This window comes from Lagenorhynchus albirostris, chromosome 10 (assembly GCF_949774975.1).
Source record: "Lagenorhynchus albirostris chromosome 10, mLagAlb1.1, whole genome shotgun sequence".
Lineage (NCBI taxonomy): Eukaryota > Metazoa > Chordata > Mammalia > Artiodactyla > Delphinidae > Lagenorhynchus > Lagenorhynchus albirostris.
The window spans coordinates 72,197,900-72,222,762 of NC_083104.1; the positions used below are offsets into that span (position 1 = coordinate 72,197,900).

The window sequence follows — 24,863 nt, forward strand, 5'->3', positions numbered from 1 at the left end:
GGCACCTGCTAGGGAATATGAAGATGTAATCAGATGTAGTTTTTGCCCTGAAGGAGCAGCAGTTTAGTGAGAGACACAACATGTAAATAAATAATTACAGCACAGGTAGCTACAATGAAGTTATGTGCAACTGGCTAGAGATACCCAGCAAAAGGAGCACCAAATCCAATCTAGGATATTGGGAAAGGCTTCCTGGAGGAGGTGATAATTTGAGTTGAGGGCTGAAGAAGGAGTAGGAATTCATAATGCAAGGGGAGGAGAGGGCTTGGACGTTTTCAGGCCTAATGGCCTGAAAACAGGACAATGGGGAACATGAAGTCCCCCGGAGAGGTGGAAAATGAGGCTGATGAAGGGGCGAAGAAGCTGGGTCTTAGAGATTTCCATGTGGCAAGTTAAGAAACTGCCTTTTATCCTTTGGGTGATGGGGAACCAGTGCTGCAACTCCCTCACTATATTTTGGTGCTGTTTTCCCCTAGTCTTTTTTGGTTTTGTTTTTTGAATACCAGAATCTTTCCCCACTTTTCTCGCTATCGCCCTGCTCCTGACACCTCCTTCCTTCTTCTGCTGCCAGGCCACCAAAGCCTGCTCTTACGAGTTCCCCGTCTTTCCACCTTGTCTGGCGCCCCACTATTCCCCAGTTGGAAGCCACGCCCCCATGACCACGCCCCCGATGACGCACGGCGCCTAGTGCGTGGGGATTCCCGCGGCCGTGACCACTACCCGGCCTGCCCTGCGGCAAGATGGCGGTCTGAAGGGAGTGGGCAGCGGCAGAAAGTTTGTTGTGGGATTGGAGTAGTCGGGCCGGGAGTTTAGACTTGTAGGAGATCATGGGGACACCAACATGGAGTTGGGGCGGAGGAAGGACTAGCACCGGGGTTAAGAAGAGGAAATGGAGTGGTGGAAGGTTGGAGGCGGAGAGAAAAAAAGGCGATAGGAATGGAGGGGAGGGGGCCTAGATTCCAGTGGTAGCCCTGGGGCAGGGGATCCGAGGCGGGGCAACCAGAAGTAGGTACGCAGCCCCGGAGAAGCAGAGTCACGAACTGGAGCGGAACTTCTTAGCGGAGTGTAAAAAGCCTGGAGTGTGGGGCGGAGGCCCGACCGTACCAGGCCGGTGGGAGAGGAAAGGGGTCTTTTCCGTGGAGGAGGAGAGTAGGGAAGGGGGGAAGAGAGACCTGAAGGATGTTGGGCAGGTTTGGTAAAGAGGGAACTAAAGCCAATCAAATGACCATCTTCTAGACTTAGATCAGCCTTTTCACAGTTCTTATAGCAGCATCTGCCCCAATTTCAGCTGAAGACTCAGGGGCCTCAGGGACTGGAAGAAATCACAATACTTGGAAAGAAGAAGAGGTAGCGACTTGCCCCAGCTCAACCCCAGAGCGGGTAAGGTGGCCTCCGGTGACAGGCTGGCATGCTCCCTGGGAGCGGAGCAGGATGCATGGGCTACGAGTGATGCTGAAAATTATTTAATCTGAGAAGGGCACTCTTCTATAGAGGCTGCCCTTTGCCTGTGGTCCCTAAGTTAATGGTCTCCTTAGATCTCACGCTGATTTTTGAGAGTTGGGTGTAGAATTGAGCCGTGTATGCCTTCACCTGTGCAGGCGAACGTGGGCAAGAGCATAGAGATCAGGCTGAAAGTATTTGAACACATCCCTGTCACAAGCAGTGCATTCATGCTCACTGTATTTTCTTTGATCTCCCCATCACATCCTCAGTTTGGTATCCTGCCGGAAGTGGAGACTTGTGGGTGTCAGATGGTGGGGAGTCATAAGAAAACAAATTTCTGGTGGTGTTCACTAACCATTTAGGTACCTGCTGTCACCAGTTCCTGAATTCACTCTTGCAGCATGTCTGTCTCTTTTGATCGTTTCTTTTGGTAAGAAGGGCTTGTTAGTGTTCTTTAGGGGTGTGGATTTGGTGGGTAGGTGGGGTCAGAGTAGGGCAGGAGGCAGGTTGGGATTAGGGAGGAGAAACCCAGGTCAGTTTATGGTAGGAGGTCAAGCTGACTGGGGTAAAGCTCTGCGAACATTTTTCACATCATTCTGTCCCTGAGACACCTGATTTTGGAGAGCTGCTTTACAACCTGGACCAGTGTGGTGATGGAAGGAAAGGATTGTAAAACTTGCCCCTTTCTCTTCTGGTAGTTTTCTTCTCTTCCTTTATATTCTTCCCATCAAACCACATTAAAAAAAAATCAGTTTCATTAGCAAAACTAAGCATGGCTTGAGAGATAGTGGACTTGGGGTTGGAGAAAAGAGAAGGGGTCTGGAGCTACAGAGTGCTGTGAGTATGGTCCTCACTTCCTTTGATGCCCTGTGGTTATGCCCAAGCCAGAGTTGGGAGCATGCTTCTTACTGGAGCCTGTTTCAGGGCCAGCATCTGCTCCATGATTGGACTGGCAAGTCTGGTTTGATCTAGGACTCTGCACTAACCATCTCCTGCTCCCCACTCTCACCCCAGCCCTGCCTGCAAAAGACTTACTCCAGGCAGACCAATCCGAATCACTGTCACTAGGCTAGCTTCAGTGCCTTCAAGTATCTGAAGAACTGGTGTTATTTAGCTGTGACTTCATTTCTAGAAGGTTGAGAAACTTCTCTTTCTGCGAACAATTTGTGGATGTCCCTAGGAAATTGCGATCAGCAAGGACAGTGTGGTGAGCGCACATAGAGATTAAGAGCACTGACTCTGGAGCCAGATTGCCTATTCAAATCTGCACTTTGCCATATGTGGCTCTGTGACCTTTAGAAATTGCCCAGCTCACTATGCCTCAGCTTTCTTATCAATCAAATGGGGATGGTAAGATTACCTATCTCATAGGGTTGTGTGAGGGTCAAATAAGTCAGTATATTAATGTATTTAGAACAGTGCCTGACACGCAATATGTATTTGTTGTTATTATACTAGTCAGATCTCAGCACTAATTTCTGCTTCATGATTGAACTTGGTGTCTCTCTGTGGAGGACCTGTACTGGTTTGAGCTGCTATCCTGATGTTAAGGAGAAGAGGCACAGCTTTTGGATAGTATAGATTTTGTGTGTAGTGAGAATATCCTTGTTAAGCTATTTAAAGTGATGTTTAAATGCCAGTGATTTCCTGTTTGAAGCTGTGAGGCTGCAGAATTATCTAATTTGCAGTTGAGTGATAATAATAATAATAGTGCTTACTGAGCACATTCTTTGTGCTTGGCACTATTGTAAGTGCCTTACCTGTATGAAGTAATTTAATACTGTTAGTATCCCCATCTTACAGATGAGTAAATAGAGGTGCAGAGTGGTTAAGTAATTTGCTCAATGTCACCTAGCTAGTAAGTGGCAGAGCTGGGATTTGAACCCAGGCAATCTGGCGTCAGCAGTTGAGCCTCTTTTTTTGCATCTGGTATGAAATTAACTTTTAAATATGCCTACTGGCAATGTGTATCTCGTTTGCTTGTAATGATGATTAGATCTATACCCATATTGTAGTAAAATATTTTTTGTTTGTTTAAAAAATGTTTTAGGAGCTGAGCTCTTCATCTCAGCTCTCTCCTTCCTCTCAGAGATAATAACTGATGCAGGGATTGGTGAGGGAGTGCCCTGTGCCATGTTAGCCAAATCTGGACTCTCTCTTTGTGATTCAACTTGGTGACTGTGCTTTGGAAAACCTTGGGCTGGGTTGGGTGAGCAGACAGTTACATTGGGATCCATTCTTAGCATGCATTAGAGGTGTGGGTGTGGGTGTTAGTTAATGTAGATGTAAATATAAGGCTCAATCTGACTATGATTACTGACATGAGCAGTTGAAGTAGCCATAGTGTTAAACTCATAGACGGTCTGGATGCATCTTTTTTTTAAAGATAAAAAGTAGCAAACTACACAGGGGGGAAAATGTGGCATTTTAGACAGCTCCCTCCCTCTAACGTGAGAGGAAAATGGAAAGTAAATGTGCTTCTGCTGAAGCTTATGTTGTTGAGGAAGGCCCTGTTGCCGAGCCCAGTCTCTTTCCTTTTAACAGGCAGGAGACCCGTGTGCAGCCTTGGGGCAGAGGTGTACCCAAGGGTTGATTGACTGGCTTTCCTTTGCCCTGTATTTATGACTTACTCTTCCCCTCCTTCTGAGTCATGTCCTGTCTATTTAACACACCCTCGGGGTCCATCTTTTTCTTCAGTAAATGACTCTCCATTCTGCCATCAGGGTAGGCACGCGCCTGGTGTCGGGGGCTCAGGACCTAGGGTTTGCCCTGGGAATTCTGCCGCAGCCCTGTGATGAGCTTTTCTGTCTGTTGTGGCATGTGTGATTTTGAGAGTTAGCATCTGTGAGTCTCTGCTCCCCTCCTCCATCAATAGAGGAGCCACGTATCTCAGGATAATGTGCTTTATCTTGACTCGTGCTTCGGTCAGCATGCTGAAACGTGTTATCTCCGTAGAGTACACCTTTGTGTTTTGGTAGAAGTCCTCAGACTTTCTAGATTCAGGTCACATTTTAGCGAATGATTGAACTTCAGGGTGAAGGCTGATAGATTTTGAGCCGATTCTCCCCCTTTAGCATTTTCTTTTTGTTGTTGTCTAAATCAGTTTCTTCTCATAACACCCCATACTCATGTATTATCTTTGAATCGAATCCCTTCACCTCCTTCTCACCACCATATTTTGAGTGCCGAGGACCTGTGGGTAAACTGGGCCTTCATTTCTTCACCTGGATTCAGCCTCTTAACAGCTCTCTAAATTTATCTCATTCTCTGTAGCTTCTGGGCCTTTGCACAAGCTGGTCGTGCTGTCTGGAATGCAGACATTCCAGACTCCCTTTACCTTCCTTATTGCTCTTGTGGTCTCAGTTTAAATGTCACTTCCTTTGGGATCCCACCGCCCTTTACTGTCCTTCTGTGCTTCTATTTTGGCACTTAGGCTGCATTGTAATTGCCTGTTTACTTGTCTGACTCTCACAAGACTCTAAGTGCCTTGAGAACAGATACTGTCTTACTATTGTATTCTAGCATTTAGGATAGTGCAGGGCACATAAGAGGTGCTTTATAATGCTGTGGTGCATACAGATGAATGAAATGTGGGCAGTCTCTCCCTACTCTACCCTACTGCTCTAAAAATTATTTTCCTAGAAAAAAAACCAATGTCTCTGCGGCTTCCCTGGTGGCGCAGTGGTTGAGAGTCCGCCTGCCAATGCAGGGGACACAGGTTCGTGCCCTGGTCCGGGAAGATCCCACATGCCGCGGAGCAGCTGGGCCCGTGAGCCATGGCCGCTGAGCCTGCGCATCCGGAGCCGGGGCTCTGCAACGGGAGAGGCCACAACAGTGAGAGGCCCGCGTACTGCAAAAAAAAAAAAAAAAAAAAAAACCACAACAAAAAACCAATGTCTCTTCCCTTAGGAAGGCCATGGTTTCTCCCTCGTTTGGGATAAAGTCCACACTCTTTAACGTGGTATGCAAAAAGCACTCTGGTCCAGATTCAACCCTCTGGCCTGAGTTGCTGCCACTCTGCTTCATTTGTCCTGTATTTCCTTGCTCCTGAGTTTCCTACTGCTCCTGAACCTTTTCTAGACATCCGCTTACTTTTTTCTTCTTGCTTGTGCACTTCACTCTCCATAATGCTCACCTCTGTCTCTGAAGCTCTGCTCATCCCCTGAGACCCAGCTTCTCTGTCTCCTCCGATGAGAAGACTTCCCTGCTTTCCTTTCTTCCTCTTGGTCCCCACAGCACTTTGAACCTCTGTCCTGGCACTTACCGTGTTGTGTGGTGAGTCCTCTGTTTACCTGTCTGTCTCTTTCATTGAGCTGACCCTGTAGAGGAGGCACCCTCCCTGATCATGGGGTGGGGGTGGGGAGATAGGGGAGACTGGGAGGGTGGGGGTGAGGGGAGTTGGAAGTGGGGTGAGCAATGTGGTAGATAGAGTCTGATTTTGGAGCTGGGTTTTAATCCCGACTCTGCCCCTTACCAGCTGTGCGACTTTGGGCAAGTTGCTTAACCAGTAGGATCACTGGTCTTGTCCCCTATAAAGTGAAGGTGACATTACCTTTTTTGCAGGAGTATTGAGCATTAGAGATAATGAGTACACAGCCTGTAGCAAGGTGCCTGGCATATGAAGGATACTCAGTAAATATTTGTTAAATGAATGAATCCCACTTTGGAAAACTCAGTGGATAAGAAAAGGCTTTGCTTTTATTCAAGGTAGAGTAAGCCTTTTGATTTTTGCCAGGTAGCCAGGAACATTTCTGAGATGGGAGTAAAATTGAGAGAGTCTCCTTTTTTGTGATGAAGCAACAAAAGAGGTGAGATTGGGTACAGCATCAGTGTGCAAAATAAGATTGTTGAGCCTTCTCCCCATCTGTTATGTTGAAACAACTCCTTTGATGGACTGTGACATGAATGCGAGACTGGTGATGACCTTGGTGGGTACAGGTGGGGGCGGGTAGGTGGTGGATTTGTAAGATGGTACAGAAAAACCCGAACGAACTTTTTGGTCAATCCAATAGTTAAGGCTGGGGATGACTGGATGGCATGTTTGATGATCCATATTCCCCGGTGTTTTGTAGACTGAAAAATGTTGGGTGAAGCTGATGGAACACATCTAGGCATTGAGGAAGCCAGACTTCTTGTCCCAGTTTTCTTACGGCTTCGATGATCTTCTTGTGCCACAGAACAGGCTTAACTCAGGTGCTCCCCAGAAATGGGGTGGAAGCTAAGGGTCGCTGTCCATTCTTTGCCTTTTTGTTTTTGGTATCGTTGATGGGAGTAGTTCTTCGGGCAGCAGTTCTGAACAAACACCAAAGGAATTTGTTTCCAGAAGTCTAGACCTCTTAATTGTATAATGCCAGGTGGTGCTCCAGTGTGAGTTTACAATCAGAGGAAGATTTGTCTGGGTTCTCGGGAGGGCAACCTTTTTGTCTGGTCCTTAAACCCCTGCCCCAGCCAGGTGCCTCTCCTCTTTGCTCTCAGAGCACTCATCACACTATGATGCAGGGGGGCAGTTAACCTGTCTCTCCCCATCTAGGGTCAAGATCTTTCTTTGAAGCTTCTTAGGGGCAAGGTCATTTATTGAAGGCTGAGCGTTTAGTTAGACTGTACATAGTAGGTGCTGAGCAGCTCTGGTTCCTGTGTGACCCAACCCAGTCCTTCCTCAGACTAAAGCAGATAAGATCTATCTGGCAAAGCTTTTTGAACCCTCAGGAAGGAAGGTCCTGCATAAACAAACGGTGATAGTATTAACAATTGCATTACTAATTATTTTCCAGGGTTGAGTTAATGTGGTTAAATGATCTTCCAGGTGCTTGGCTTCAGCTGTCTCCCTTTTCAGCCTTATGTTCTAATCACACATCCCTAAGCCAGCAGGAAGGAGTTAAAAGAGGAATCGAAGTACACACAGGTGTATTTTCTTGCTTAATTAGCATCTTCTAAAAGGTCTTTGGTTGCTGGCATCCTCTTTGTTATTCATTAAGCTCCTTTTAGTGCCCACTGTAACCTGCTTGCTTTTCTGTTGTATCACTGGTCCTGTCTTGGTGGGCTCCATGCTCACAACCAGGACTTACTACAGCCTTGTTAGTGCCTAGATGAACTAAAAGGATGAAACCAGCAGGCAGAAGTGGATTGAAGGAGTTTTCCCCGGGCTCTACCCCTCATCCCTCGGTGTGGGGTGCACACTGCAATGTGGCATATCTTCCTGATGGCATCTTGGCAGGAGTAATAAGCTGCATTGTATGTTAAGCAGATTTGAGAGGAGATTGGGTGAGCCAGCTGGACTGGATTGTGTTGTGTGCTTTTAGGCTTCAGAGGGACTGAGTCCATGAGTAGAAGAGTGAGAACTTTGCTTGGTCTATCTCGTAAGTGCCAACTGTCTACTAGGTGACATTTGGAATCTATAAAGGACATGGCCTCCTATTTGTGAAGAGCTTCTGTGCTCTCACAGTAAACTGTGGCAGGGATCTCCCTGAGGGTAGGGACTGCTTTTTGGGAAGTCAGCCTAGACCCGAGAGCCTGTGCTTCCACTCAGCCAACCAGAGAGATAGAACTCTGTGCTTATCGCCTTGGGTACTGAGCAGTGGCCTCTTTGCACCTTCCCAGGTAAGCCAAGTGGGGAATTCAATCTCAGAAGTCTTTGAGGGTCTTTAATTAGGGCAGAATTGTAGTCGCTTTCCTGTGGCTCCCTGGAGAAGACAGCTTTCCAGGCTTTGCACTGGAATTGGATATGGAGGGTTCTGTCCCAGTGTGTCTGTGGCCTTGGGCAGGTCACTTGTCCTCTCTGTCGCTTCAAAATGGGAGAACTCCACTTGTTCCGTGGGCCTCACTAGGCTATAAGGATCAAAGGAAATATAATGGAAGGGACAGCACTTCCAGAATGGTAAAGCACAGTACAGACGGAGGGATTTTGTCCGTTTGTTGAGGAGCTGTATGTTTTCATCATAAACATAATGTATGTCCTCGTTTAAAATACCAACCATACAGAAAAGTATACAAAATTAAAAGTAAAGTAAAAAGACCTTTCCACTGCTCCTGTCTAAGCCTTTTCCCAAAGATAGGGAACTACTGTTAACCGTTTATCATGTATCTTTCTAATCATTTTTGTGTCCTTCCAGACATTCCCCATCGTGTATCGCCTGTAAAATAAACAAAACTCGATAGTAATACATACTGTTCTTCAGCTTGCTCTGCCCTCCTAACAGTTAACCCCCGGGGGGTGAGGATGGGAGTGAGTCCCTCCCTGTGGAGCCTTTGAGGAGCCTGGTTGCAGCCTCCTGCCCAGCCTGGTGCGTTCCTGGGGGCTGGCTCCTTGGGAGGATGGACCAACTTTCCTGGAGGCTCTTGCCACAGCGGGCACCCTGCTTATCTCTGAGGGATTGTCTTTTATTCTGGGATGAAATTTTCTGGCAGGAGTGCCCTTGAGTGGGAACCAGGATGGGTGCAAGCGTGATGCGGGCATCAACACTCTCGCCTCACGTGTTTCTCTCCTTCACTCCTCTTTCATCTTTGGCTGGGAAGGGAGTAGAATTACCTGATTTCTCAACCCCTGTTTTAGTGCAGAGAGAGTCTCCTCTAGTTCCTGAAACCTTGGATTAGCCAGGTCACTTGCTGCTCTACCTTTCAAAAGCAAACCAGACCCAGCTGGTGTTTATTTATTTATTTGTGTGTGTGTGTGGTGAGGATTCGGAAGGTAGCCTGCCCGTGGCCATGCTTCCTTGCCAGTCCAGCAAAGAGGTCAGAGCCCACAGGAAGAGTTGTCATCTTCTCTGCTAGATGGTTATCTCACCCTTCATGGCCTTTTGACCTCTGGGGCTGTCAGAGCGATGCGGGGAGCCCAGTGAGGAGGCAGTTGGGAAGCCTGTCGGAGGCTTCTCCTGCCTGTGTTTATTGTTGGCCTGGGCTTGGGAGAAGGCCAGGCCCATATGTGGGGCCAGGGTGGTCTCTGTTCTCCCCTTCCTTCCCCGAGTCATCTCATCATCTGCAGGCCTTTCAGACAGAAGGGCTTTCCTGTCCTGCTGACCCAGGGGTCTCATCTTGGGTGGGGGTCTCTGGGACTCCACTGCTGTGGCACATTTGCCTTGAGATCTCAAAGCCGGGGTGTGTCGCTTCCCCTAGGTGGTTCTGGAGGCTTTCAGGAAAGAGTGTTCCTTGGGCTAGCTGTGTGGGAACGCTAGCCTTTCTGGGCATTGCTCATTCTGAGGGGGTGAGGTAGTCCCTCTCAGGGTCTGGGGAGCCTGGCTGTAGCATAGCCCTTATCCTTGCTCTTTGGGTTCCTCTGGCGCCAGCTCACTGGGAAGCATCATTCCCTGGCCCTTTCAGAAACTGAAAGGTGGCAGTGTGTCACCCGTTCCTTTGACTGGCTCAGCTGGCTGGGGTGCACACTGCCCCATTGTACTGGGCTTTCCATGCAGCTCTTGTTGCAGCCTCCGGTCCCTGGGCCAGTTCTCTCCCAGCCCCTTTCCTTGGAGCCCGTGGGAGGTGGTGGGGTGAACTCTGCTGGCGCAGGCCTGGGCTAGGTGGCAGCTGCAGCTGTGGGTGGCTTTGTTCTTACAAGCAGCTTTCAGGGCTCTAGTGCAGCCTGGCAGCAATGTTCCGGGAATAGGTGAGACAGGGGAGCTTCCCCCTGGTAGCAGTGCCCCGTTCCAAAACAGCAGTCCTCTCTTTCTGTTGACCATCCCTGGGGTCATGAGCTGGGCTCACTGCTATACTTTCAGGAGGCATGCTTTCTAGAGTGGAGAAAGCCCCTGAGGGTCTGGTGGTAAGTCTGGGGGAGTGTCCCTGTCAGGAGAGTGCAGTGTGTACCCTCAGGCATCCTGCAGCTTGGAAATCCTTCTGCTCTCTCTTTGCAGCTCTGGAGTTGGGCTGCTCACAAACCAAGCTGTCTGTTTGTATGGAGTGCCTGGAGGGCATCTGCCATGAGTCTGTCGCTAACTGCTAACCGTGCTAACCAGGAGAGCTGGCTGGTTGGGAGAAGACACTAACCCTGTGAGTCTGACCTGGGCCAGCTGAGGGTGCCGCCAGCCATGCCTCTCTTCTCCCTTCCTCCCCCTGGCCTGTGCCTTCTCCCCTTTGCTTACATCATGCCATCTCCTCTGCTCGCTTGTCCTTACTACTGAGTTCCCTCCATTTTCCCAGTCTCCTTGCTGTGGGTGGGGCTGTGCATGGGCACCTGCCATCTGCTGCTGGACTCTGCCCCTCCTTCTCCCTTTAGTTAGTACCATGGCTATCAGTTCTCCCTTAAAACAGAATGGTTAGCATTTCTGTTTAATCTGCTTTTAGCACCGTGGAGTTTGAGAACATCCCTCAGTTACCATACTGTTGGTTTCACGCCTCAGAGACAGATGGAACGAGAGTAGGAAGGGAATTTTCTGCTAGACCGGATAGTTTCCTCCCTTTATCAACAGGGGAAGATGGTGGGGATTCCCTGGTGGTTCAGTGGTTAGGACTCGGCGCTTTCCCTGCCGTGGCCTGGATTTATTCCCTGGTCCGGGGACTAAGATCCTACAAGGCCTGCGGCGGGGCCAAAAAAAAAAAAAAGAGGGGAAGATGCTGTCGCCATTATTCTCATCCCAGGGTACGAATTGAATTTAGGATCAATTGCAGGTTCTTCTTGGGGGTGGGGAAGTTGAGAAAAACCTTGGCCTGGCTGTGGGAAATTGCCTGGGCAGAAGAGTGAAACTACTTAAACTGAAAGCTGGAGCCCAGAACCAGAGATGTAGCTCCCATTGGTGACCCTGGCTCTGGGAGGTGGAGTGGGTGGAGTTAGTCCGCCCACCGCCTTCCACGTCTGGAGCTTCACGGGGACTTTAACCTAAAAGAGCTGGGAAGGGCGGCTCAGCCAGAGGGGGAAGGACCTGGCTTTGGACTCCACAGTGGGCCTAGGAGAGGCCTTGGCCTCAGCTTGCCATGGAGAAGCCCCCGACAAGCTCCCACCTCCCTCCAGGCTTGGAAAGGAGAAGGGGGTTCCAGAGGTAGCAGGAAGGCCGATTGCTCGGGGCTCCCTGGTGTTCTGCACGGGTAACTCTGTAGACAGACACCGTCTCCAGCCTCTGGAGGCAGTGCAGGGTGGGGTGGGCTGGATGGGGGAACTTGAGACCTGGAGGTCCTCTAAGTGGATTCTGTTTCCCTTGAGCCAGGAGGGAGATGGCAGGGAGCTGCCTGTGACCATGAGGTGTAAGTGTGTAAATGAGAGAGGGGGTAGGTGCTGCGTGGATGTGTAGGGACCCTGAGTAGGGAGGTAGCAAGCTGGAGGGCTTTATGGCTTGGCTGTGACCAGGAGAGCAGAAGGAGCGTGGAGTGGAGGGCTGATTCAGGGCCATCCTCGCTTTGCGCTTCCTTAGGAGCGGGCATGGGGACTAAGGTCAAGTGCTGCTTATGATCCTGGGGATTTTTTGGCCCTCCCTTTGGGTGAGGGTTGGTTTGCTTGGATCATCATCATCAGTAGTCTTCAGCCCCTTTGTTCCTGTCAAGTGTTTGCTTGAATGAGAGGCCAGGTGGATAGACTTGAGGTATTTGCTCAGGTGGGGATCCAGGTGAGCTCTCACAGGTCACCAGCACTAGTTCTGAGGCCTCAGGATGACTTTGGGGCACAATAATTCCCACCCATTCTGGCTTTTAAAAACCTGTCAGTCTGTTCTGCTTAGAGCGGGCAGGGGGCCAGGTCAGGGCCGCAGGCAGCATGCCCCAAGAGGGTGAGGTTGAACTTGCCCTGAGGGGTGACAGGCCTGCCTGGGGGAGGGGCAGCAGGGCTGGTCTGGGCACAGACTGGCATCTTCCAGCCTTGTCATCAGCCCAGAGCAGAGCCTGCCTGGGCCCCACCTGTGCTCTGCTGGCTGCTTGCCTGCCACGCGCCCAGCATCGCTGAGGGCTTTGCTTAGGTATCTCAGGAACAGCTGTGCCGGAAACTGGGGGCCTGGTGTGGGGAAGGCTGAACCCAGCCTGCTTTGGTCGGATCGGCTCATTGTGCGGCTGTTCACTGACAGTCGAGGTGCAGAGGAGCCATACTGACTGGGAGGGGGGGCGGTCCTTGTGGGCAATCTCAGGGGCCCCTGCTGGTTATAGGGCTGGCCCTTGTAGGGTGGTGGTTTGTGTTTCTTGGACCTCAGCTGGAGGCAGAGCCTGGATTTCAGAGGCTTGAGAAGCAGCTAGATATGTACGGCAGGAGTATGTCCTGCCCTGAGAGGTGCAACTTCCTCCAGGCCTGTAGTGTTCAGAGACTACATCAGGGCTCACAGCTGAGGACGATTTCCGCAGGGGAGGCGCTAGTCCCTGTGATCAGATGTTCCTGTTTAGCGGTTGATTAGGGGCTTCAGGAAGGGCCCATATTTGTTTTTATTATTTATTTATATCCTGCTGGGTTAAGGTACCATACAGCACAGCTGGAGTATTCAGAAAAGGGGCCATTTTCCTTTCATTTTAAAAGCAGCAGTGATTGCTAACGTCCATTTGACTTTCTTTGGGTGAATTACGAAAGAAGAGCTTTAATGGTTTTTGTGGTGAGGTGTGTGCCTTCCCTGATTCAGAAGTTTGGGTTCATTGGCCCCTTGAGGTCCTTCACTTGCTTGATTCAGTGACGGCTGGGAGCAGAGAGACATTAGTAAGTTCAGAAATGGTCTGAGCCCAGAGGAACTGTTGGGACCCTAATTTCTTGAAGAGAGTGTAGGTGATGTGGGGAGCTGGGGAAGCAGGCGGTGTCTCTGGGCAGGCAGCTGAACTGGGCCGGTGGACAGGGTAGTGCAGAGCTTGGGAGCTAGAGGAGACCTCCAGTGGGGGAGGGCAGAGTTTGAAAAGCCAAAGAGCCAGACCTATTTTGGATTCAATCCTGTCTCCCTCTGCTGGGCCAGTGTTGAGGGGGTAGCCTCTGAGCCCTGAGCAGAGAGAAAGCTGGATGCTGGGACCTCCCTTCCTCTCCTGCACTGGTGACTTTGCCCTTGGGCAGACCCACAGAAAGGATGGCAGAGGGAAGTAACAGGGCATCCTTGGCTCTTGGAATTGAACCTTTTGCTGTTGCCTCTGTGGGTGTTTGCAGGGAACGGGAGAGAGGATAGTGGTTTGGAGATTATCTGAATTCTGAAGAGGTTTCTCCTTATCCTACTCCGCCTCCAGCAGCGTCCCTGACCTCGATGGAGGCCCCAGGTCACATACCCACACTCTCCGTATCCACAAAGGGGAGTGGGTAGGAGTCCCATCTCCTGGTTTGAGAGAGATGCTTGGCAGATGTTTTGTCCTTTGATTAAAGGACACTGCTCAGCCAGCTCCTGGCACACATTGCTCCTTGTATCTGTCTCTGATACATGCTCTGCTCAGCTGTTCAGTGGGTTCACAGTGCAGGTTCCCTGTGCGTGCCGAGTCCCATTTCTAATGAAAGTAGACTTTGTTCTCTGGAGGTAGCTAATCGTGCCCCGTGGGCTGTAATCAGAGAGAAGGTATTTCATGCAGGGCAGGCGGTAACAGGCGGCCTGAGCTGACTGGCAGATTGCAACATGACAATTACGAAGCTATCAACACCCCCCCACGCCTCAGCCCCAGCAGATAGGGGGTTGAGTCTGTCCTCTGAACTGATTCTGAGTAACTGAAGAATGAATACTATGCAGGAGAGGAAGGAGGAGGAGGAGTTAGGTGGGGTGGGGGCAGTGAGGAGAGCTGCTTTCCTTTCTCACCTCACCTCCACGAGATGGGAGGGTTTACTGCTGCTCTGGGTGTCTTCCTCAGTCGTGCCTGCAGGTCCAGCCCGAGGAGCTGCAGACCAGACTGGGTCAGCCAGGGGTTTTAACTTAGGCTTCAGCCTTTCTCCCAGAGCACAGCTGTTCTTGTAGTACAAACCCAGCATGTGATCTGGTACCCCACATCCTGAGTCATCTGCGTCCAATTCCTTGAAGCTCAGGTAGTTTGTGGTGAGGGATGGGAGTGGGATTCTTCCCTGTCAATTTCTAGAACTTCTAGAAGACTCTTTTCTCGGAGGTGCCCTGGAGCCAGCTCAGCATCCAGAGGCCAAGAGGACCCAAAAGGCCTTGTTTGCTCCTTGTGGCCCATGGCACATTCTGAGTTGTCCAGCTTTCCCTGGGGGCCTCTTCTTCTTGACATGGCATTGGGAGTCCTCCTTGGGCTGCAGCACTCCAAAGCAACCTGGGAATCTTGAGGTGAAGGAGATCTGGCCAGTGGAGGCTGCATCTAGTAGCTGGGTCTTCCTGGAGGGACCACTCTGCTGCCTTCCAGCTCATCTTTCCTCTTCTCCCAGCTTGTGGACCTGCTGTTCAGCTGCTTCTTACTTTGTTCTGCAGTGCACCTGGCATTGCTCTCACTCCTGGGTCTGACCTTCCCTGCAGTGCTTCCAGTCAGGGACAGCAGCCTGCCAGGCGCATCGAGTCCCTGTTCAGTACTGGAATTGTGGTCCCCTATGGGCTGGATCTGGGGTGCTTAGCAGATCTCAGGAGTTGGAGCCAGGGCCCCAACAAGCACTGGAATTTATGGACATGGGGCGGGGGGCGGCACGGACTTTTCCTCATGGACTTGTGTTGGGGTCACTGCAGGCTCCCTGGTCGACTGTCTCGCTAGTGGGCATTGTCTTCTGCTTCCCCATTTGGGAGTCGTTTCCCTCCCTGTGACTCTGACACATACGAAAAGAGTTTTCTCTGGCTGGGAGAGAGAACCTCCCATCACCACTATCATTCATCCCATAGTCCGAGCCTGCACTTACGATCCATCTCACTGCCAGCCACATCCACACTGTCTGTCCCCTCAGCAAGCCAGATTATCTTGCCATGAAAGCCTGGGAATATGTGCTGTGGGGCCGTGAGGTCAAGATGAGGCAGGATGAGCTTGTAGGACATGTGATGGTTAGAGCTGGGCCAGTAGGGTATGGAGTGAGACCGCTCTCTCCTCACAGGTAGAATGACCAGTTACCTGGGCCTGTCAGTGTCCTCCCTGCCCACCCACCGCCCACACAGGTGTCCCAGTACCTAGAGGACAGTGTGGGCATTGGCAGGAATAGGGAAGACAAGAAGCTGAGAATAGAGGGGGTATATATAAAGGGGCCTGCAAGGAGAAAGGGCTACTGAGCTGAGTGGGGAGCAGGTGGGGAAGGGAGGAGGGACCTGACTTCTCCGCAGAGAAGGGGAGAAGGCAGAAGCCAGCTCTGGATTTCCCGGGAGCTCTTGGCTACCTGTATCTCTTACTCCTGCAGCTCTGGCTCTTTCTTCTTTTGTAACTCATATACACCCCCACGCTGAGACCCCCTGACGATCAGAACCCAGGTGCCCAGGCTGGCTTGGGACTTTTTTGGGCCTTTCCCCTGGGCCGGAGGAGCTCCCACCCAGGGTCCCACCGGAAGGGTAGCCCTGGGGAACCTGTAGGGGTGACTACACCTCAGGAATGTGCTGTCCCTTCAGGCCTGCCCGGATTCCTGCGCGTGGAGTCAGCCTGACACGGCCTGCTGCAAGTGCCCTGTGGGGACCCACTCTGCCTCACTATCAAAGGGCTGGGGTGGCGGCTCGTGCCTGCTGCCAAGCCCCACAACCCCACACCAGAGGCCAGGCTGCCCAGACAGAGGAGGGAGGCCACTCCTGCTTCCCGCCCTCCCCGCCCCCTCACGGTGCTTCCTGCCTCAGGCCCTGTTGGAATATGACAGGAGTCGTGGCCAGGGCATGTCCCAGCAGCAGGAACACACGCTTTAGCCCGCAAGGCTTCCCTCAGCCCCAGCTCTGGTGAGGTGGATGGCGGCCACGAGATTGTTTATGCCCAGAAGGCCACCTGAGGTTACTGCCTCCATTGGTCCCTGTGGTGGCTGCTGCCCCCATGCTGCAGCCCAGCTCATTACAGGTGGGGGAGAGGTCAGAACCCCAAGAACCTGGAGGGGACCTCAGAGGTCACTCAGTCCAGCCACCTCTGTGCAGATGACAGATTTATCCAGTGAGGAAAGGACTTACCCAGGGCCACACTGTGTGTCAGACACACCACTGAGCCCAGTGGAAGCCAGGCGTCTCAGCTCCCCAGACTGGGGCTTTCTACACAGGGTTTTGCAGCCTAGGCACTATTGACATTTTGTGCTGATAATTCTTTGTTGTGGGAGGCTGTATTGTGCCTTATAGGATGTTTAGGAGCACCCCTGGCCTCTACCCACTAGATGCCAGTACCACCCACCCCTGGTGTGACAACCAAAAATGTCTTCAGACGTTTGCCAGATATCAGGGGTCGGGGGAGGAGGGGGCGGGGGAGACCAAAATCACCCTGGTCGAGAACCATCATTGCTCTAAAATGCTCCTTTTTCTGCTTTTCTCCTGGACCTACCCCTCCTCATCACACAGTCTGTTCGCCACCATTGTTCACAGAACTAGGTGTTTGGGCTCCTTCTGGAAACATTGCCAGGAGCTTTTTCCCCCAGCGTCTTCTTGAGCCTCTATTAGGCTTTTTCCTGGTGTTCTCTTCTGCAACCCTTGTCCCCCAAATCTCTTAGCTGTTTCTAGACTCTGAGAGGCCCGGGAGATGAACAGGACAGATGTGAGGTAGGATAGGGACAAGACAGGACCAGACCTATCCCGGAATCAGGCATGTGATAAGCTGAGACCATGAACACACACACAGACACACATGTGTCTCCTCTGGGCCTGGACAGAGCTTTCATGGGGAGCCCAGTGCTTCCACTCGTGTCCAGCTCTCCCTGGCGGGTACTGACAGACAGGTGGCTGACACCTGGTTTCCACTTTCTTCCCTTCTCTGGTTTCAGGAGCTATTGGCTAGAGGAAGTGGCGGGGCTGTGGGATGAGGAGAGCCGAGGGCTGACTCCTGGACAGCGGAACAGAGAGAGCTGCTGACAGACGGACGGTATGTTCCTGCTGAGGCCTGCACCCCCCACTGGGTTCCCTCCTGGGGAGGCTGGCAGGTGAGGCGGCAGCAGGCAGCCCTTCTTGGTGGGGGCTGGTGAAAAGAGTGGTGGAGGCCAGAGAGGCTTGACCTTGAAGGCCCTTAAGCTTGGTGACCCCCTGGAGGAGCTCAGGTTGGGAACGCATCTCAAACCCTTACTTTCTGGTTACGATTTTTTTTAAAGCTAACATTTATCGAACATTTCCTGAGTGCCAGCTACCGTTGTTAGTGCTTTACATAATCGTTAAAACAACCCTGTGAAATTGGTGGCATTCTCAACCCAGTTTAGAGTTGAGGAAACTGGTGCTTGGAGAGCAGCTTTTTCTCTGAGGCTGCCTTCCGAGCCCACAGGGGCAAGGGGTGGGCTGCTCCTCGGGCCCAATCTATACGCCCTGCAGCCAGTCCCTGGACCCTGGCTTCCTCTCATCTGTTCCCCCTGGACCCGGGCCCCCATCCAGCACGCCCCTGACCCATGGGCACTGACACACCAGAGTCCAGCCCTTCGAATGACCCCAGCAGCAGCCCAGGCCTGTCTGCCTGCCTGGTGGCTCCTACATGTCCTCTTTTTTTCTCAGTTCAGAGGCCTCTTGCCACATCTCTGAGCCTCCTTCCTTGTTCCCCTCAGCAGGTTGAGGAGCTCTCACCTCCCAGAATGACCAGTGCAGCCCCTGCTAAGAAACCCTACCGGAAGGCACCACCTGAGCATCGGGAGCTGCGGCTGGAAGTTCCTGGCTCCCAGCTCGAGCAGGAGGTCAGCAAGAGTGGTGCCCCTGCCCTGGCTGGCAGATGCAGGCCCCTGAGGCGGGGTTCTGGCTGTCCTGAGGGCACATCTGGTCCCACCAGTTGGGGTGAGGGTGTGGCATTCCTGGTACACACTTGGGCTCTCAGTTGCAGCAGTGCTGGTGGCAGCCATGTAGACTCATAGGGGACAGCTGTGACACACGTCCATGTGTCCAGGACATGTAGCTCAGCAGAAGTGATCCCATGCAATATTGTTTTTCGTGCAAGAGGCAGCCCACCCGATAGAGGGGTGCTAACCTGTCCGGAGGCCAGGACTCTGGTCCTCCACTGGTGGAGCAGAGCCATTCAACTTGCAGCCCCTCTGGGGGCCATTAGGAAGCAGTGCTCCAGCGACTTCCCCAAGACTAGCTGTTCTTTGCTGTCCCCAGCTTTCCTTTTTCTGGCTGACACTTATCAAATACGTGCTCCCTGCTTGGAACTGCGTTAGATTCTTAGGAGGGCTTCTTCAGGCAACTGCAAAGCATTCTCCAGGTCGGTTTTCCTCCCTCGTTCAGCTTACTGCAGGAGGAAACGAGTGCTGCAGTTTATTCATCTTGCTTCCATGTCTCTATCCTGTTGCAGTGCGTGAAACACATTTAAAGAACTTGAGAGATGGCCAGCACGTGCCGAGCATCAGGCATACCATGGCCCACTCTGGTCACATTCACGGCAGAAATGCCACCCATGACTTGCCCATTTTCAGTTCAGGAAACATTAAATTAAAAGGCCAGATATTGTGCTAGGTGCCACCCACTGGGCATTCCCCTGGTTTTGTAGATGAGGCCACTAGGGTTCAGCAAGATTAACATAACCAGGGTATGGTACAACAGGATCAATCCAGATGTCAGTGGCTCCCAAGTCCATGGTCTGGGCCACCCACCTCGTTGTCCTGCCTGTGATTGGCATCCTGAGGCAGCCAGGCCAATCAGATGCTGCTTGACGTTTCCCTCCTGTCATAGCACGGGTCTGCTCTGCTTTGCGCTTGGCGGAGCTCTGGCTCGTGACCAACGTGGAGGCTTGAGGAGGATGCGGCAGGAGGGTGAAAGCAGAGGACGCTTTACTTGTCTCAGTCAGGTTTAGCCCAGAGGCTCTCCTTCCCCCACGTGCTTGTACTTCCCAAGCCTCTGTGAGGGCCTGATTCTGCCCTGGGGGCCAGAAGGGCTTTGGCAGAGCTCAGAACCCTACTCTAGCTCGCCTGGCTTCATCACTTCTCTGGAAAGTCTTGGCTGTGCCTGCAGGGCCCACTAGGAGCCCAGTGAACAGCTGAGAGGCTCTCTTTAGCCCTGGGAGAGGTAGCATGGGTACCAGGGCTCATTTGCAGTTGGCTCTAGTATTAAGAGGGGTTGGAGCTAGTATGGATAAGGGTGAGGGTTGGAATCTGGTTGGCATGGGAGAGAGTAGGCTGGTCCAGGTGTTACTGGATTGCCTCTATCTGTGGGGCCCCGCAGCCCACTTCTGCTGTGAGTGTCTCTGGGCTTCAGACATGGCCGTTTCCAGGGCTGTTTGGAGGGGGTGGGGAACAAGCAGGAGGCCAGTGGTCCAGAGCTGAGCCTCAAGCTTCTGTTCTTTTGTGCCCAGGAGTCCCTGACTGACACGGAGAGGATGAAGTGAGTATCTGCTGCCCGAGAGCCTGCCCTGCCTCAACTCTGCCCCTCTTAGCTGCAGGCGAGGCTGTTGTTTCATTTGGGCTTTTCCTTGGATTAGGTAGAGGTAAAGGTTGGGGTGGGGTGTTTTAGGGACTCTGGGAGGAGGCTTGAAGTTTGGGATATTCCTTCTGGAAAAAGAGGTTTATTCCATGGGCTCCAAGAGGACCTGGAGCCCATGGACAAGGACCTGGAGCCCATGGACCTGGAGCCCATGGACAAGGAGGTGGATGGCTCTGAGAGGCCTGCTCTTGCCAAAGCTCCCTTCCCCAGCTCCTGGCCCTCCTGTGCCAGCTGCCTCCCCGCAGCCCTTTCTGTCAGCAGCTACATGAGGCCTCTGCAGAGGAGGGCAGCACTGGGCTGGGTTTCTAAAAGATGAATAATGGAGCAGCCTGATTGTGCAGTGGGGAAACTGGAGCTGGTGGCTTGCTGGCCAGCTGGCTTGGGCTGTAACCAGAGACAGACTGGGAACTGTAGCCCCTGCAATTCTGTCTTCTCGTTCTTCTGCAGTGAGGGGGGCAGACTGTCCTCTCCCATCCCCTCTGCCCCTCCCAGCCAAGCTGTGATCTCAGGGCCAGCAGGCCTATGGGATACGCTGCCCCAGACTCAGGCTGAATCTCAAGGAGTCCCCTGCCCACAGCTACCTGTTCTCACGTCACCCCTACTCCTTCCTTCCTGAATCCATCCTGGAACTCTAGGGTGGCCCTTCTATCTCTGATGCCCCTCTGCCCTTGACCCCTCACCCTACCAGGCTTTTGCAGCAGGAGAATGAGGAGCTTCGCCGGCGCCTCGCCTCGGCCACCAGGCGCACTGAGGCCCTGGAGCGCGAGCTGGAGATTGGGCAGGACTGCCTGGAGCTGGAGCTGGGCCAGAGCCGTGAGGAGCTGGACAAATTTAAGGACAAGTTCCGCAGGTGTGGGAACGAGGGGCCGGGACACACATGCACGCATCTCCCTGTTCATAGGAGGGAGCCCGGAGAGGCTTCAGAGATCATCTGATTCTGATGCAAAAACTGAAGTTCTGGGAGGGGCACTTGCCCAAGATCCCTTATGAAGGAGGGGATGAGCAGGGTCTGAAGAACAGGATCTTGATCCAGGGGTCTGCCTTGTGTCCCTCTACAGGCTGCAGCACAGTTACACAGCTTCCCAGAGGACCAACCAGGAGCTAGAGGACAAGCTGCATACGCTGGTAATCTGTCCAGGAGGGCAGCTTGGCTGGCGCTGTGCTCACAGGATAGCAGGGGCTGGGACTTGCCAGGGGACTGCCATCCTGCCCTGGGCTCGGGGAGGGGGTGAGCCGTGGTGGGGAGGGGCCCGCAGTGTGCTGTGAGAGTCAGGACTGTCTTAATGCTCACACTGTTTCTCTTCTCTCCTCGTCTTCCCTCATGCTGCCACCGTTGCTGCCGCACTCTCCTCTCAGGCCTCTCTTAGCCACAGCTGGATTTTTGCAGTTGCGTCTGAGTTTGTGTGTTTTCTCCCTTGCCCTCGCCTCCTCCTCAGCTGAGATCTGGGATTGCTGGGGCCCGGCCATTGCCCTCTGGCCACTCCTTTCCTCTTCCTCATGTGAGGCCTGTTCAGCAGTCAGTGCCTCCCTCCTGGGGGACAGCTGGGGAGCCTGTTCTTGGCTTGGGCAGAGTTACTGATTGATGTCACCACTGAATGCTCACAGCTTCTTGGCTGCAGTGGGCAGCAAGCCCTGGCCATTTGCGGGAAGGGGGCCTGTGGACCCAGTCCATGAGCTGAAGATCAGAAGACTGCTTCTGAGCCTGCAGCTCCCTCCCTCTCAACTAGATAATCTCACAGGCACCCCCAGCCGCCACGCAGCCCCACTCCCCACCTCCTCCCGCTTCCCAACCTGATCCTGGAAACAGCCACAGGCAGCATCGGCTTCAGCCCCTGGGTTTGCACAGTTCTTGCCTCTCAGGTACTAGCTGCCTCGCCTGGTGTGTAGAGCCCCTTGAGTGCCCTCCAGGGCCGGGCAGCTCTTAGACTGCTCTGTCCCGGCCTGAGCAGCTGTCAGTCATGCTCAGAGAGCCCCCTCCCCACAGCCAGCCTGGACTACAGGAGAGGTGTCTGGTCTCCTTCTGTCTGTCCATCGTCTGTCTCTGTGTGCCTTGGCTGCCCTAGCACCTGTGGCTTCCTGTGTCTCTGGGCCGGGAAGAGGGGGGAGGGGAGGGGAGAAAGGGCTGGCTGGGGTGTGGGCTGGGTTCACTGTGAGTCTTGTGCCTCAGATCAAGAAGGCTGAGATGGACAGGAAGACACTGGACTGGGAGATCGTGGAGCTGACCAACAAGCTGCTGGACGCCAGGAACACCATCAACAAGCTGGAGGAGCTCAATGTACGGTCACCTCGGGGGCCTCCCTGCCTGTGCTGCCATGTCCTGGCCCTGCCCTGCTCCCCTGGGCTATGCCGGGCTCTGAACTGCGTCTGTGTCCGCAGGAGCGGTACCGGCTGGACTGCAACCTGGCTGTGCAGCTCCTGAAGTGCAACAAGTCTCACTTCCGTAACCACAAGTTCGCTGATGTGAGTGGGGCACTCTCCCTGCCAATGCCCGTCTGCCCTTGTTAGGATGCCTCCAACTCCAGTTTCTACACCTCTCTCTGTCCTCTCCTCATACCTTCAGCTCCCTGCTTTCTGCTTTGCCTTCTCCTCGCCTCCCTGTGTCCTCTGAAGCCAGTCAGCTCAGCCGCTGGTTGGTGTCCTGCATGCTGTCAAGGGCCCGTCACTAGGGGCAGAGTGGGGACTGGCCCTGTTGGTATTTCTGGAACAGAGACAGGGAGAGAGGATCTCAATTTCCGGATCCCATGCAGGAAGGAGGGGGTTGCCAGAGGTATGGGCCATAAGAATAATTGAGAGGGGCCCTTGCTCCAAGGGGCAAACCCTAGACCCCAGCGCTCAGGCTCAAGGTTGATGGGGCCTACAGAAGGAGTGGAGGTATTTCTAAGGCTTCTGGTCAATACTGATTCTCAAGCTTGTGTCTGGTTTGGGCAGAATCTACCACTGAGATGGGGAAGTTAGACGTTTGAGAGCATGTGGGCCTTAGCACCAGTTCTGGGTTCAGATCCTGGCTGTGTTAATCAAAAGCTTCAACTTATTTTATCACTACCGAGCCTCAATTTATCTGCGAAATGAGGATATACCTTTGTGTGCTGCGGAACAGGTGATAGCAAAGTGCCCAGCACATGGTGGACCTTATATGTGGCAGCCGTCATATTTGCCCTGAAGCAAGCTGTCTTAGGCTGGGCTCATTCATGTCTCTCTTTCCTTCTCTCGCTCCTTTACCCCAGCTGCCCTGTGAGCTACAGGACATGGTTCGGAAACATCTGCACACTGGTCAGGAGGCTACCAGCCCGGGGCCTGCCCCCAGCCTGGCCCCAGGGGCTGTGGTGCCCACCTCGGTCATTGCCCGCGTGTTGGAGAAGCCGGAGTCTCTTCTGCTCAATTCGGCCCAGTCAGGCAGCGCCGGGCACCCCCTGGCTGAGGATGTCTTTGTGCACGTGGATATGAGTGGGAGTGACCCAGGTGACCCAGCCAGCTGCCCAGCTCCGGGAAGCCCCGTCCCCCAACCCAATGGGGAGTGCTGCTCTCTGGGCACCGTGGGGGGCTCCCCAGAGGAGGAGATGTCCCTGCCGGCCTTTGAGAAGCTGAGTCCCTACCCCACCCCGTCTCCACCCCACCCGCTGTATCCTGGCCGCAAGGTGATAGAATTCTCTGAGGATAAGGTGCGGATTCCCCGCAACAGCCCCCTGCCCAACTGCACTTACGCCACCCGCCAGGCCATCTCCCTGAGCCTGGTGGAGGAGGGCAGTGAGCGAGCCCGCCCCAGCCCAGTGCCCAGCAGCCCTGCCTCGGCCCAGGCCTCCCCGCAGCACCAGCCCAGCCCCGCCCCCCCGGGGCTCAGTGCCCCAGCCAGCTCCGCCAGCTCCGAGGAGGACCTGCTGGCCAGCTGGCAGCGGGCATTTGTGGACCGCACTCCGCCCCCAGCCGCTGTGACCCAGCGCACAGCCTTTGGACGTGATGCGCTCCCTGAACTGCAGCGCCACTTTGCTTTTGGTCCCGCTGGCGGAGATGAGGAGGTGCAGGCACCTTCTTCCCCACCCGGTGAAAGTGGGCTTTTGCTGCCAACAGAAGCTGACCCTGGCTTTCCCAGAGAGGAGGAAGAGGAACAGCTGAACCTGCCCATCAGCCCTGAGGAAGAGCGCCAGAGCCTGCTGCCCAGTGATGGTGGCACAGAGGAGGGGCCTGGCACTCCTCGCACTGAGGGCAGGGCCTGGGCACTCCCCAGCTCCAGCCGCCCCCAGCGCAGCCCCAAGAGGATGGGGGTGCACCACCTGCACCGCAAGGACAGCCTGACCCAGGCCCAGGAGCAGGGCAACCTGCTCAACTAGGGCCCTGCTTGCCTTCCTGCCACTGCTGCACGGGGACTGCAAAGGTGCCCCAACCCTCGCAGCTCAGGGTCCCCACCTAGCCCAAGCCCTTGGCCTCTGCTCCCTGTGCAGATAGGGTCAGGCTACACCAGGCCTTTCGCTGCACTGACTGTAACTGGTACCAGCTTGCCTCATGGTTTTTCCCTCCTGGAATATTTATTCTCCAAAGGTAACATGCAGCTGGGGCTCATGACCTTTCTCCCAGTCGGCCCAAATTGGTCTGTTCTGGGGAGCTGAGGGGGTTATTACATCAGTGTTTATCCTCCATCCTCCCTTCATATCCTCCAGTTTTCTATTTTTATCTGGCAGGGGGGTGGGGGGAGGAGGGTCATTGGGATTATTAACCTCTAATTTCAGTTTTCACCTGTTGCCCTCTCCCCCCAAATCCTCTGCATGAGCTGTTGCCTTCAAGGGCCTGGCACAGCAGGCCCTCGGGGGGATGAGGGAGAGGACTGACTCAGGGCTCCCCTCAGCTGTTTCCTTCCTCCCTCTGGAAGGGAGTAGAGGGTGGGATTCAGGGCCCTCAAGCTGGGTTCTAGGTGAATCCTGGTCCCACTCCCAACCTTGGCTCTAGACTGTTAACTCCCAGCTTTGGGAAATTTTCACATCAATAACTATTTTAAAATTAAATAAAACTATTTTACTGGTATGGCCTAATTTGTCTATTAATGACCTTCCTTCTGCCCTTATTCTCCCCATTCTTGAGTATTCCCAGTCC

At 53.3% G+C, this 24,863-nt stretch overlaps 1 protein-coding gene across 9 annotated transcripts; it reads left to right on the forward strand.

Moving 5' to 3' along the window:
- Window positions 1-674: 674 nt before the first annotated feature.
- Window positions 675-24,802, forward strand: TJAP1 (tight junction associated protein 1). 9 transcript variants are annotated; one of them, XM_060162972.1, is made up of 12 exons: window positions 675-774; window positions 1,289-1,380; window positions 10,287-10,422; window positions 17,159-17,256; window positions 17,921-18,046; window positions 19,654-19,682; window positions 20,470-20,631; window positions 20,840-20,906; window positions 21,138-21,167; window positions 21,949-22,056; window positions 22,158-22,241; window positions 23,006-24,802. In XM_060162972.1, exons 5-12 carry the CDS (start codon window positions 17,948-17,950, stop codon window positions 24,104-24,106), a joined length of 1,680 nt encoding a protein of 559 aa, XP_060018955.1. In that variant the 5' UTR covers window positions 675-774; window positions 1,289-1,380; window positions 10,287-10,422; window positions 17,159-17,256; window positions 17,921-17,947; the 3' UTR covers window positions 24,107-24,802. The 9 variants fall into 9 exon arrangements, with proteins under 9 accessions (XP_060018955.1, XP_060018957.1, XP_060018959.1 ...); XM_060162973.1 differs by having other exon boundaries at window positions 729-774; window positions 1,259-1,380; XM_060162971.1 differs by having other exon boundaries at window positions 766-904.
- Window positions 24,803-24,863: the final 61 nt, after the last annotated feature.